Source organism: Diabrotica virgifera, chromosome 1, assembly GCF_917563875.1.
Source record: "Diabrotica virgifera virgifera chromosome 1, PGI_DIABVI_V3a".
NCBI lineage: Eukaryota > Metazoa > Arthropoda > Insecta > Coleoptera > Chrysomelidae > Diabrotica > Diabrotica virgifera.
The window spans coordinates 163,151,136-163,166,470 of NC_065443.1; the positions used below are offsets into that span (position 1 = coordinate 163,151,136).

At 33.4% G+C, this 15,335-nt stretch overlaps 1 protein-coding gene and 1 long non-coding RNA gene across 2 annotated transcripts in view; both read right to left on the minus strand.

Annotated features, from left to right (window-relative positions):
- LOC126878808 (uncharacterized) overlaps positions 1-456 on the minus strand; it is a 47,395-nt gene extending 46,939 nt beyond the window's left edge. The window contains exons 1-3 of the mRNA XM_050641716.1: positions 303-456; positions 160-219; positions 24-83 (exon numbers count right to left, since the gene is read on the minus strand). Coding sequence (XP_050497673.1) covers positions 24-83; positions 160-219; positions 303-315 — 133 coding nt within the window. The 5' untranslated portion in view covers positions 316-456. The remainder of the gene's footprint in view (positions 1-23; positions 84-159; positions 220-302) is intronic.
- A 6,327-nt stretch (positions 457-6,783) lies between these two features.
- Positions 6,784-14,631, minus strand: LOC126878809 (uncharacterized). The gene is made up of 3 exons (XR_007695796.1): positions 14,455-14,631; positions 14,211-14,359; positions 6,784-7,047 (listed from the first exon to the last, which is right to left on the minus strand). It is a non-coding gene; the product is annotated as an uncharacterized LOC126878809 (long non-coding RNA).
- Positions 14,632-15,335: the final 704 nt, after the last annotated feature.

Below are 15,335 nucleotides of genomic sequence, written 5' to 3' on the forward strand. Positions count from 1 at the left end.
GTGGTATACTGGTATATACTCACCTTGAATTTTTTCTGATTGTATAGGTCTTTCTCTCAGGCGAATCAGCTTTTTGGGAGGAGCTATAAAATTAAATTACTTAAAACTATAACAAATGATGAAAAGGACAAAAAGGACTAAAAAGGTATATATACTCACTTTGCACTGTTTCTGATTGTAGAGATCTCCTCAGCAGGCGAATCAGCTTTTTGGATTGATCTATAAAATTAGCGGGCTTAAACTTAACACATAGGTACTCATAATAAAGGACAAAAAAAAAAAAGATGGCTTTTTTATATTACCTGAATCTCCCATTTTAAATAGTTTAAAAAAAAAGAATGTGCAACTACTTTTACTTTTATGCTGATAAAACAAATACAAATACAAACGAATGAATTACAAAGGACAAAATTAAAAATGAATAAAATTCATAAAATTGAATAAAAACCTTCTTCTTTCTTCTTCTTCTCTTCTGCTTCTTTTAAAACAAAAACGGATGTTTTTATTCGTAAAATTAAATTCGAACAGAGGGCGCTCAAAATTTCAAAGATGGACGACAACGCTTAAGTGCACTTTACATCAACAATAAATTGAACAATAAATTGACCAAGTTATTCAAGGCCAAATTTGACGTGTTCTCAAAGCACAATTTGACATCCAAGTTTGTTCGTTATTAACTTGACGCCAATAAATTCGTGAATTTCTTGAAAGCAAAATTTTCTTGTCCTCAAAAAAATTGAAGGAACTTGGAATAAATGTTGTAAAAATGTCAATATTTTCAGTAGTACCAATGCAATGATTTTTTTATTAGAAGCTTTTGAATGTCGTTTGTTTCTTTGTTTGAGTAAAGTGTTTGATTTGAAACAGAATAGAATAGAACAGATTAATAAAATAAATAAAATAGAGAGATAGATTAGAATAGATATATAGTATAAAATAAACTGAAATAGAATAGAGTAGAATATAATAGAATAGATGTAATATATATGTAGATACTTACTAATAAAGTATTTGATTTAAAACAGAATAGAGTAGAATGTAACAGATTAAATGAAATATATAGATACATTAGAATAGATATATAGTATAGAATAAAGTAAAATATAATATAATAGGTGAAATGATTGTGAAAAGCAATAGTTTTAAGTACCTAGGATCGGTATTACAGAGTAATGGAGAAATAGATGGAGATGCATGCAGTAGAATTAGGGCTGGATGGATGAAGTGGAAAGAAGCGAGTGGTGTGTTGTGACAGAAAAATTCCAATGAAGCTGAAGGGAAAATTCTATAAAACAGCCACAAGACCGGCTATGATGCGCGGAACTGAATGTTGGGCAGTGAAAAAGAAAGCGGAACAACGAATGCATGTGGTGGAAATGAGAATGCTTAGATGGATGAGTGGAGTGACAAAGAAGGATAAAATTAGATATGAGTATATTAGGGGAAGTCTAGGTGTGGCACCAATTGATGCCAAAATGAGAGAGCATAGGTTAAGATGGTTTGGTCATGTTCAACATCGAGACGTTAATCACCCAATACGAAGAATAGCTGAAGTGCAGATTCCTGGAAGGAGTAGGAGAGGAAGACCAAAGAAGACGATAAGGCAGGACATGTTGGTAAAGGGGATTAACATTGATATGACTCAAGATAGAATTGTGTGGAGAAATGCAATTAGGGAAGCCGACACTGCATAGGGATAAGGCAAAGAGAATGATGATGATGATAATAGGTGTAATGTGTAGATACTTATATAGAATAGGTTTGAAATAGAGTAGAATATAATAGAATAAAGATACTATATACCTACATCCCTAATAGCACAAGGATGTCCTTCACAGACTTTAGGGAGGTCCGTTTTCGTCCAAGGAACGTCCTATTTTGGTCCAAATGTCACGCTACCGAATGTCTGTTGGACGTCCACTTAAGGTCCGAAGGGACGTACATTGGACCTTAATCGGACATCCTAGGGGACGTAAATTGGACCTTAACAGGACGTCCTATTTTGGTCCAAATGCCACGTTGCCAAACGTCCAATGGACGTCCACCTAACGTCCGAGGGGACATTCAGTGAATGTCAATTGGACCTTCATAGGATGTCCCAGTTTGGTCCAATGTCTTGCTGCCGAACGTCCATCTAACGTCCTGAGAGGACCTCCGGTGGACGTCTAGCATCGATATTTAGACCTGTGGAGAATGTATGGTGGGAAATAAAAAATATATTTTTAAGGAACTTATATTACATCTTATATTAAATTACAATTATTGGATATTACATTATTTACATTAAATTACAATACACTTCTCCAAGAAATTAACGCACCACCTTAAAAATAGGGCATTTTTGATGTCTCGAATTTTCTAAACCTGTTGTCTCATCTGAGTGATTTTTTTATAATATAGCCTAGGCTATAGGTTACATCCTTAAGCTTGTCATGCACTGGTAGCTATACTGTAATATATGTATATTATATCATATCGCTCTCTATAGTAATGAGTGAGCCTGCAGACAGGGAACTAATGGTTCCGTATGTGCAGGCTCACTCATTACTATAGAGAGCGACGTGATATAATATATATTACAGTATAGCTCCCCGTGCATGACAAGCATAAGGCAGTAACCTATAGCCTCAGGCTATATTATTATAAAAAAATCACTTAGATGGGACAACAGGTTTAGGAAATTCGAGACATCAAAAATGCCCAATTTTTAAGGTGGTGCGTAATGCACTGTATATATAGGTAAACTTATATACAGGCTGTAACAAAAATAAAATTTTTGTGTTTATTTAGTTGGCTATCTATTATAGTGTACAATCATCTAGAATATTTTGAACAAACTAAAAACATGAATATATCATCGAAAAAATAATAAAAATGTCTTAAAATGCTTGGTTAGATATTAAGATCTAGTTAAAAAGAAACCAAAAACTGTATATTTTCTACAGAACGTAGATTATGAATTTTTAAGCCAGCTAATCCCATTTATTATACAGGGTGTCCCAAAAAGATTGGTCGTAAATTAAATCACATATTCTGGGACCAAAAATAATTTGAATGAACCTAACTTACCTTAGTACAAATATGCACACAAAAAAAGTTACAGCCCTTTGAAGATACAAAATGAAAATTCGATTTTTTCGAATATATCGAAAACTATTAAAGATTTTTTATTGAAAATGGACATGAAGCAATATTATTGCAGTAACATCTTAAAGAAAAATTATAGTGAAATTTGTGCACCCCATAAAAATTTTATGGGGGTTTTGTTCCCTTTAACCCCCCCAAACTTTTGGGTACGTTCCAATTAAATTATTTCTGCGGTACCATTAGTTAAACACTGTGTTTTTAAAACTTTTTTACCTCTTTCTATTTTTTCGATAAAGCTCTTTTTATCAAGATATGGCTTCTTTTTAAAATGGTTCAAAATATACCTAAAAATGTAAATCATAAATAAATTTTCATATTATTAGTCTCTATAATCGTACTTAACCATATACAAATATGTGGTGGATTTGACAAATATTCAAAATATCACGATAAAAACTGACTTCAAAAAAGTACTAAGAGGCAAAAAAGTTTTAAAAACATTGTGTTTAATAGTACCACAATAATAATTCAATTGTAACTTACACAAAAGTTTGGGGGGGGGGGGGGTTTAAACGAACAAAACCCCCATAAAATTTGTATGGGGTGTCGGGTGTCCAAATTTCACTATACAGTGGAACCTCGATTATCTGTCTCTCTATTAACTGTTAACCATTTTGTAAGAGAGACTAAAAACTTTTTTTACAGTCACCTCCTGTTTTCATATGATATTTTTTGACATGTTTTGTAGTAAATTCAATTATCTATTTACTACAAAACATGTCAAAATTTACATGTGAAAACAGATGACCCTAAAAATGGTTTTTCGTCTCCTACAAAATTCATGAAAAAGCAGATAGGAGGTATTGTCACATCACCGACGATATACCAGAAGTATATGTGGCCATACCAAATAATACATCCTTGATAAATATAAACATTTTTATTGCACAAAATATATATATTTCTATATATATATATATATTTTTTTCCATAATCATCACTACGATGATGATTCATTTGTATTGAATTGTACATTGCAATTCTCTGATGTTTGGGAAAAAGGGCTTAAGTCAGAATTGCACATCGATAATGTTTTGATGATTTCTGGACCAGAAAAATCGGCTCTTTTTATTGGTACATATAGTTTAAGTCTGCAACACTTTTTTTATGGTCCAGAAATCATCAAAACATTATTGATGTGCAATTCTGACTTCAGCCCTTTTTGCCAAACATCAGAGAATTACAATCTGGTCATAACTGACCAATGAGCAATTTTAATTTAACCTAAATTACTACTGTTCCTTAAAATGAAGAGCTTACCCTATAGCGTCTCTTATCTAATCTAACAAGATCGTGCACTATTCTAACATACACAGGCACACAAGCACTACGCTCTGCTTTTCACTATCACCTATCACTCAAACTAGTTCAAAAGGCTTTGTCCTCTTCAATCTTCTAGTTTGTCCAGTAGTAGATATCGAGGAGCTGGATTTCCTCAATATTCTCATACTTATGAAGTTGTTGTTGCTCATGACCTCCTGCTATCTTCTTGATGACTATATTATCCAGGTTCCATTCCTAGGTCTTGATATTTGTTTATAAAGTAATATCTTATTATGCATCGACAATGTGGAGTTTCTTCCAACTAGTCAATACACTTTTTATAGGTATCTTTCTTTTGCCTTTCATAGCCACAACAAGGCTATAATACGTTTCCTTCCTGGTTTTTTTGTAGACCACTTTCAGCTGATTCTAAAAAATTAAAATGAATGGTAATTTTTCTATTCTTTACAATTAAAAATCAAAAGAAATAGGAAATAGGTACTACTATTTACAGGTAATAATATGCATAAATAATTCGTTTCCTAAAGAATACAGAAAATTGAAAACGTTTTTATAATACTTACATAATTGTTTAAACAAAAGAGACCCAGCCAGAGCAAAACTAACAGACAGAACTGCAAAAAAGCCACTAATTTCCATTTTCCCACCCCCTTATCTTATATGCATTTTCCAATCAAAATTTTTAGGTTGTCATGAACATGAAAGACTCAACCTCAACAAATAATAATAAACAAAAAGCTCTACAGCTCTACTTCCACTTCCCGCCAAATGGACACAGGTTGGTGACACTGAATTCACGCCAAATAAATGAAAAAATAGAACAATTTTCTTTTTCGTCAATTTCTTCACGTGAAGTTTATAACGAACAAACTTAGATGTCAAAGTGTGCTTTTACACGTCAAATTTGGCCTTGAATAACTTGGTCAATTTCTTGTCCAATTTATTGTTGATGTAAAGTGGACTTTAGGGATTCCACGAGAAGCTAATTCGCACACTTGATCCAACGTTGCCAATTGTACGGGTAACAATCAATGCGCGGTAAATTTAAAAAAGACGATGCATTGTGCCAGCACACAATCATAATATAATGATTAGTAATATATTAATTTAATCATTAAAGAAAGTCAGTCAATGGCGTGCGTCATACAGATTATATTTTCAAGTATAATTTATGTCTTACTAATATACATGATAAAGCTCAAGCTAAAATAAGTTTATTCAAGCGTTTAAGCTATACATATATGTACAAGAACTGGAAATTGTATGAAAGTTACTAACGAAGAAAAACAAACAAATCGCTTCGTAGCGGCAATTAAGATTGCTTCGTAGGGGTAACTTTAGACATGGCCTGTTCTGTTGGGCCCCAACAGAGGGTCACTTTAAATTGTCGGCCCGAGTGGGGAAAGAATTTGGTAAGATACTGGGTCAAATGTAAATACCAGGTAAATTCAGAACCAAGTACTAACTTACTAGCAACAACATTTATTACAGGAGTGAAATGGAAAGAATAAGCTAAAGATAGCCTAACTCAGTGAGCTTTAAAATATTACTTCAGACACATTTTTGCTGTTTATTTAGCGTTTGCCTCTAAATCCCCGCTTTGAAATCAATAGGCAGTGATGTGTCGTTACCATATCAATTTCTAAAAGTAAAAGTTGATATAAAATTTACATACCTAAATTGTATTTGCCTAGTGATAAAAATAGTGTTTTTCAAACTAAGCAATATCTTAAGGCTTACAATAAAATGAACATATAGTCATACCCAATTTATTTTGCAAACATGAAGTTGGTCAAGAGCAATCAAACAATTACACAGTTTAAAAAAATTCCTCTAATACAAAGTATAACAATACTTGAATATATGCTATACAGGGTGTTATAACAGAAAAAATAATAAGTAGAATATGATCGCCATTTACAATTAAAAGAAAATATGAGGGATTTAAAAATTGTGGCCTTCTATGGAAAGTTTTTGTTATCATTGGGTTTGAAAGTGTTTTTCACTCACTAATATCCTTGTAGTGTAGCACACCAATTCAAGTTAAACTTGTTATTGATTTTTGTGTTTGTTATTGTTTTGTATTTTTTTATGACTCTGTAAGCATTGTCTATAAAATTGTACAATTTTCCATGACAATAAAGCATATTTCTATTCTAAGTTGTCTATTTCTTAAACCAAAGCATTGATTATTACTACGAAATATTAATATCATCAATATTAATCTCACAATCAACCCATAGAACTTGTCAAACAAATAAAATATTTGGGAATCATTATTGATAATTTATTTATTAACATTAAAAACGATTTATTGATTACAGTTAATTTATTTAATGGAAATTAAGGTAATAATAATAATAATGTTTATTCAACACAAATATAACAATATACATAAAATAATAAACTATAAAATCTTCATGCGACTAAAAACATATCAAAGTGTATAGTTAATAAGAATAAACATAGGAAGCCACAAGAAAATAAATTTGCACGTAGCTATAGCCCAAAGTAACTCCTGTTGTTTATCCAAATCTTCACTAGTCAAAAGCCTTTAAATTAAAGTTCCAGCAGTTTTTCCTTTTTCTGCATATATAAAATATCTGGTGTTTGTTCCTAAAAACAAAAACATAAGTACCATAAAAATCATACAAATGTGGAAAGTACCACAACCCTAATAGCACACGACGTCCTTTGGACGTCCAAAATAGGTCCATTTTTGGTCCTTACGTCCATGGACTATAAACGGACGTCCTTTGGACGTCCCATGTTGGACGTCCTTCGGAAGGAATAAATATGGACGTCCTTTGGACGTCCGACGTTGGACGTCCTTCGGACGGAATAAATATGGACGTCCTTTGGACGTCCGACGTTGAACGTCCTTTGGACGTCCATACTGGACGAAATACGGACGTTTTATGAACGCTTATATATTTTATATTGGACACATTATACCAATTACGGGATCAAATAGCAAAATAATTCAATAAAATATTAACTTACGCGTTAACTTCACGTTAATGAAATACAGTCAAACCTGTCAGTAACGGCCACTAAAATGAAAGAACTATTGGCCGATATAGAAAGGTGGCCGTTATTGCCAGTTTTTGTAGTCTAGATATACAGTAAAACTTGTGTTACTGGCCACCTGTACTAACGGCCAGTTTAAAAATTCCCCAAACCAATTATATCTAGACTACAAAAACTGGCAATACCGGTCACCTTTCTATATCGGCCAATAGCTTTTTCATTTTTAGTGGCCGTTACTGACAGGTTTTACTGTAATTGGTTTGGTGAATTTTTAAACTGGCCGTTAGTACAGGTGGCCGGTGTTTGCAGGGGGCCGGTAACACAGGTTTTACTGTAGTTTAAATCGAAAAGATTAAATCTTAATTCAAAATTGTATATACAATTATTACAATTATAGTTTAATATCCAAAACATGTTTTTGATTTTATGTAATGTAATGAAAATCTTATTTGTAAATTATTGGTTACAAATGTTTAACAATAGGAAATATTCAAGAATAAATAAAATAAAAGTTTAATCCTAACAACACAAAACATTCCAGGAATGTAGATACTACCGTTCTATTCCGTGAACATCTATCTGATTAAATTATGGGTGGAAAGTTACCACAAGATATTCTTATAGTACAATTGTCTTCCTGGAGGGGTAAAATTTTCCATTACGAGATTTTAAGAGAGGCCATTTACTATTCAATTTGCGGTCATTTTCAAATTTGCCGCGCGAGTATCTATGTAGCGTCGCGTGGTCATTGGCATTCATTGGTCTATTGGTCATCACATTTCATATAATAAATATTATTTATTTCATTTTCATGGATAACCGATAACCTAAAAATTCAGTAAAAATTTTGATTGGAAAAAAATGCATCGATAAGGGGGTGTGGGAAATGGAAATTAGTGGCTTTTTTGCTGTACTGTCTGCTAGTTTTTGCTCTGGGCTCTGGTGTAAGTATTATAAAATCCGTTTTCAATTTTCTTTATTCTTTAGGAAACGAATCATTTATTCATGCATATTATTACCTGTAAATATTTCTTTTGATTTTTAATTGTAAAGAATAGAAAAATTACCGTTCATTTTAATTTTTTTTAGAATCAGCTGAAAGTGGTCTACAAAAAAAAACAAGGAGGAAATGTATAGCCTTGTGGCTATGAAAGGCAAAAGAGAGATATAAAAAGTGTATTGGCTAGTTGGAAGAAAGTCCACATTGTCCATGCTTAATAAGTTATTACTTTATCAACAAATATCAAGAAGATAGCAGGAATAAGTCACGAGCAACAACTTCATAAGTTCAAGAATATTGAGGAAATCCAGCTCCTCGATACTACTGGGCAAACTAGAAGATTGAAGAGGACAAAGCCTTTTGAACTAGTTTGAGTGATAGGTGATAGTGAAAAATGGAGCATAGTGCTTGTGTGCTGTGCCTGTGTATGTTAGAATAGTGCACGATCTTGTAGATTAGATAAGAGACGCTATGGGGTAAGCTCTTCATTTTAAGAAACAGTAGTAATTTAGGTTAAATTAAAATTGCTCATTGGTCAGTTATAACCAGATTGTTTTTTTATGTTTGGCAAAAAGGGCTTAAGTCAGAATTGCACATTGATAATGTTTTGATAATTTCTGGACCAGAAAAAAACTGTTGTTGATATAAACTGTATGTACAGTAGAATCTACTACAGTACTGTAGAAATCATCAAAACATTATCGATGTGCAATTCTGACTTAAGCCCTTTTTCCCAAACATCAGAGAATTGTAATGTACAATAATTCTCCTATCTGCTTTTTCATGAATTTTGTAGGAGACGAAAAACCATTTTTAAGATCATCTGCTTTCACATGTAAATTTTGACATGTTTTGTAGTAAATAGATAGTTGAATTTACTACAAAACATGTCAAAAAATATATGAAAACAGGAGGTGACTATAAAAAAGTTTTTAGTCTCTCTTACAAAACTCATGAAAAACAAATCGGAGATATGTCACATTAGTGACTATATCCAGGGAATGTCTAAAAAATATACTTTGATGTCCCAAGAACCAAATATAACCTACAGTCCATCTAATTTACTTACTGTTGCACGTCATTATCTACGCCAGAGATCTAAGTTGACATAGTTGCCAAAGTATAAAAAGATCCTGAATCCATTTTAAATCAAATTTATCACATAATTATTGTAAACGTGGATTATACAACAAAACAAATTAATATTCAATGTAAATAAGTAAAAACTTAAGAAATAGAGAACAAGAATTAAGTTATAATCTTTTAAGATTTGCAGTGCAAGCGTTTTTGCACTGCATTGTTAATAATTAAAAAACGGCTCCGAACTCTTGGCAAAAAGCCGGTAGGTTTCTTTGTATAAGTATGTCTACAATAACAACTAAAAAAGTTGTCAGATACCTCGATTATTCCAAGTCGTTATAAAATTAGGTGAAATTTATATTTTTATAGTAGAGGATCTTTTTATAGTAAAGTAAATAATAAAAACAGTAAATATAATAAATAAAACATATACTTATAGTAAAGAATATAAACAAATATGAAGTGTCATCACCGCAACTGTCAAATAAATGTTACCAATTTATTCTAAAATGTCACCTTCGTTCGATTACAGTTACAGTGTGATCCGAACAAATCTGCTTCATAAAAACGCTTTATAATCCATTTATACAAATTAAGTGAAACATATTATTGTGTATTTCTTTAGGTTAACATTAATAGAAATCTTCAAATATTATTTCTACTCGTATATAATAAAATATGTCTAGTGGCTGTAATTCCAGTGTACTCGGCAAAGTGATTCTAAAAAAGAACACACCTACCGCCTAAATATTTCGTGTTGGTATCATGCGACGTCACAGGCTACGACACGGATGACGCGCAACAGTTAGTAAATTAGACGAAGTATGTAGATATATACAGGGTGTAACAAAGATACGGAAGACACAGTAAACAGCGACGCACAAGCCCTTTTAGGAGTCCGTGTATGGAGAAGAGCAGCCACAGACAGGCAAGGGTGGAGGCAAAAAATAAAGGAGGCCAAGGCTCAATTTGGGCTGTAGTGCCGTAGAAGAAGAAGAAGTAACAAAGATACAGGTCATAAATTTAATCACATATTCTGGGACCAAAAATAGTTTGATTGGACCTAACTTACCTTAGTACAAATGTGCACACAAGAAAAGTTACAGCCCGTTGAAGTTATATATTATATATATAATAGCACTAAGGGCCTTAGAGGCCCATGGCTTGAAAAGTTTGTTTTTTTTCTTCATTTTCACGTTTCTTTATGTACTGAGATCTTCTCTGGCTTGATATGTGATTTTTCTCCATTCCTTCCTGTTATTCATTTTTCTTTTCTGACCCTGTAGCACCATTCTTTCCAAATCTTTTTCGACCTCTTGCTTCCATCTATTTTTCGGCCTTCCTCTTCTCTTTCTTGAAGCTGTAGTGTAGTTTAGTACCCTTTTTGGAGTCCTCGTGTTTGGCATCCTTTCAATGTGACCTCGCCATCTAAGTCTCTGTGCCTTTATCACTCATTTGAAGTTACAAGATGAAGTGATTTTTTCCAATATATCGAAAACTATTAGAGATTTTTTATTGAAAATGGACATGTGGCATTATTATGGCAGCAGTATCTTACGAAAAAACTATAGTAAAATTTGGACACCCCATAAAAATTTTATGGGGGTTTTGTTCCTTTAAACCCCCCCCCCCCAAACTTTTGTGCACATTTCAATTTAATTATTATTGTAGTACCATTTAAACAACGTTTTAAAAACTTTTTTGCCTCTTATTGCTTTTTCGAAAAGTCAATTTTTATCGAAATATTTTGAATATTTGTCAAATCCACCACCTATTTGTATATGGTTAAGTACGATTATGGAGACTTGGTAATAATATGCAGACTTATTTATGCTTTACATTTTTAGGTATATTTTGAACCATAGTAAAAAAGAAGCCAGATATCGATAAAACGTGCCTTATCGAAAAAATACAAAGAGGCAAAAAAGTTTTAAAAACATTCTGTTTAACTAATGGTACCTCAGTAATAGTTTAATTGGAACGTACACAAACATTTGGGGGGTTTAAAGGAACAAAACCCCCATAAAATTTTTATGTAGACATGTTAAAAAAGAAGTCGCAACTCGATAAAAATTGCCTTATCTGAAAAATACTAAGAAACAAAAATATTGAATTTAACTAATGGTACCACAATAATAAAATTGAATTGGAACATACACAAAAGTTTGGGAGGATCTAAGGGATCAAAACCCCCATAAAATTTTTATGGGGTGCACAAACTTCACCATAATTTTTCTTTAAGATATTCCTGCCATAATAATGCCACATGTCCACTTTCAATAAAAAATCGCTAATAGTTTTCGATATAATCGAAAAAATCGATTTTCATTTTGTACTTTCAAAGGGCTGTAACTTTTTTTATGTGCATATTTGTACGAAGGTAAGTTAGGTTCATTCGAACTATTTTTGGTCCCAGAATATGTGATTTAATTTATGACCTGTATTTTTGTTACACCCTTTATGTACAGCCCATTACGCACCACCTTAAAAATTGGGCATTTTTGATGTCTCGAATTTCCTAAACATGTTGTTGCATCTAAGTGATTTTTTTATAATATTCTAGCCTAGGCCCTAGGCTATAGGTTAAGTACCTCCTTATGCTTGTCATGCACGGGGAGCTATAATGTAATATATATTATATCACATCGCTCTCTATAGTAATGAGTGAGCCTGCACATACCTAACCATTTGTTTCCTGTCTGCAGGCTCACTCATTACTATAGAGAGCGATATGATATAATGTACATATATTACAGCATAGCTCCCTGTGCATGACAAGCTTAAGGAGGTAACCTATAGCCTAGGCTATAATATTATAAAAAAATCACTTAGATGAAACAACAGGTTTAGGAAATACAAGACATCAAAAATACCCCATATTTAAGGTGGTGCGTTAATTTCTTGGAGATGTGTATTGTAATTTAATGTAACTAATGTAATATCCAATAATTGTAATTTAATATAAGATGTAATATAAGTTCTTTAAAAAATATATTTTTTATTTCCCACGACATTAGGTGGATGTTCGGCAGCAAGACATTGGACCAAACTGGGACGTCCTATGAAGGCCCAATTGACGTCCACCGAACGTCCCTTCGGATGTTAAGTGGACCTCCATTGGACGTTTGGCAACGTGCCATTTGGACCAAAATTGGACGTCCTGTTAAGGTCCAATTCACGTCCCCTAGGACGTCCGGTTAAGGTCCAATTTACTTCCGATTAAGGTCCAATTTACGTCCGATTAAGGTCCCATTTACGTCCGATGAAGGTCCAATTTACGTCCTATTAAGGTCCAATTTACGTCCGATTAAGGTCCAATTTACGTCCGATTAAGGTCCCATTTACGTCCGATTAAGGTCCAATTTACGTCCTATTAAGGTCCAATTTACGTCCGGTTAAGGTCCAATTTACGTCCGATTAAGGTCCAATTTACGTCCGATTAAGGTCCAATTTATGTCCGATTAAGGTCCAATTTACGTCCGATTAAGGTCCAATTTACTTCCGATTAAGGTCCAATTTACGTCCGATTAAGGTCCAATTTACGTCCCCTAGGACGTCCGATTAAGGTCCAATTTACGTCCGATTAAGGTCCAATATACGTCCCCTCGGACCTTAGATGGACGTCCAATGGACGTTCGGTAGCGCGACATTTGGACCAAAATAGGACGTATAAAGGACGTTCCTCGGACGAAAACGGACGTCCAATGGACGTCCCTAAAGTCCGTGAAGGACGTCCATTGGACGTCCTTGTGCTATTAGGGCAAAAGTACAGTACACATTTGATACTCCGACATGCTCGGTAGTCCGACCTTTTGGTCCTATACCTGTCGGGCTATCAAGGGACAACTGTATTTTAATATTAGGACAGTTATATAAGGTTTAGGTTAATTTAGTTAGTTTTATATAAGGGCACTTGCCATAATAAGCCACAACAAAAAGGTATTAAAAGAAAAAGCTATAGATCTTAAATGGGAAGCTACTACGTTTAGTCTATATATAAATGAAAGTAAAACAAAATATATAGAGTGCACAAAGTCAAATCAACATAAAAATCTTAAGGTAGACAACCATACCTATGAATATGCCTCCCATTTTCACTACCCAGGCTCAATAATAAATGACAACAACAACACTAGTCAAGAAAAGCATGGATTCTTAGCAGCAATAAGTGATTTTATGCATACAAAGATTTAACGAAAAGTAAGTTACTAAGTCTAAGCTTAGAATCTACAAAACAAATCTACACATTGCAGTGATGGTTTGTGGAAAATTAAAATGAACCACGAGGTGGATAGTACTAATGCAGAGCGCAGATATTGTTGGAATTGTAAAATCTCAAAGACTAAATTGGCTTGGTCACTCAGAAAGAATGCCAGATAATCGAGCTGTGCAAGTAATCCAGAGATGGAAGCCCCAAGGAAATAGAACAAGAGGAAGGGCCCATAAAACTAAAAGATGGATAGACGATGTAGAGGGGGATCTTAAAACCATGAACATCAGAAAAGTATCCGGCAGGGCAGAATGGAAGAATGTTGTTATGCACACCAAGACTCACAAAGGGTTGTAGCACCATTAGAAAAAAGATTGAAGGACAGTTTAGGCTATATGCATTCAAACATTGTGAGCTTTGCATCTAACCATATTGTAATAAACTATATCTTATACTTACATGGTCGAGAGAAGTCTCCGCATTATTTTCTTTATATTTACTTCTTTCATCAGCTCTTTTCTTGCATTCTAGAGCACCTTTTCTTTTTATTGCCTGCTTTGGTAACTCATGTTTTGGTTTGGAACATCTTTTTAAAGTGGCTGGCTTTTCTAATAATTAAGTTTGAATTATTACTTAGGTACATCTTTATCATTATTGTAGACATTTTTTAAAAACCTTATTAATTGAATTACATTAAACTTACCACTTACACAATGTTTATTGCATATTCTTTCATATTTTAATTTTAGTTTTGTTCTCCTTCTGGCTTTTATCCATTGTTCCCGACTTTGTTTTGTTAGGATAACTATTTAGATTTATTTATTTACAAGATAATCTGTCAATTGTCAAATTGGTGTCAAATATTGAGATTTTAGTGACTTGGCAACGTTGGATCAAGTGTGCGAATTAGCTTCTCGTGGGATTCCAATGAACTGTCAGTGGTGGCCGGTGGAAGGTACGGATAGATGTTACCAGTGATGTGGGAGGGAGTGGATGCGGCATACGGTGAAGTAGATGGGCTCGGTTTCACTCGCAAAAATGCTCCATCCAATATGGCAGAACAACTCTTTGGTAGTAAATTCTGCTCTATATAAAATACATAATTATAAAATTATGTTATATTATATAAATATATAAATAATTAATAATTTTAATAACTAATTAATAACATGTTCCATATATAACGCATAAAAACCTGCCCGTCGCCATATTGGATGTAGCACAAAAGTGTCAAATCAAGTGGTCCCATTTAGTAAATACAAAATCATGCCTTATGTCGTATCCCCTCTCTCACATATCACTGGATGTTACAACCCATTGGGAGAGATTTAGGGCCGGTACTTTATGTCCCGGTTAAACCTCGGTTAGCTAACCGGGGTTTAATCGGGACAGAAAAGTACCTCATAGGGCCTCTTGCGTTGTAATAAAAGCAATTATAATAATTATTATAATTATTTATGAATATAATAATAAGTATAATTGCGTTTATGTCTATGTTATGCATATATTTCTGTCCCGATTAAACCCCGGTTAACTAACCGGCTGTTAACGGAGACATAAAGTACCGGGCCTAAATGTCCAGCA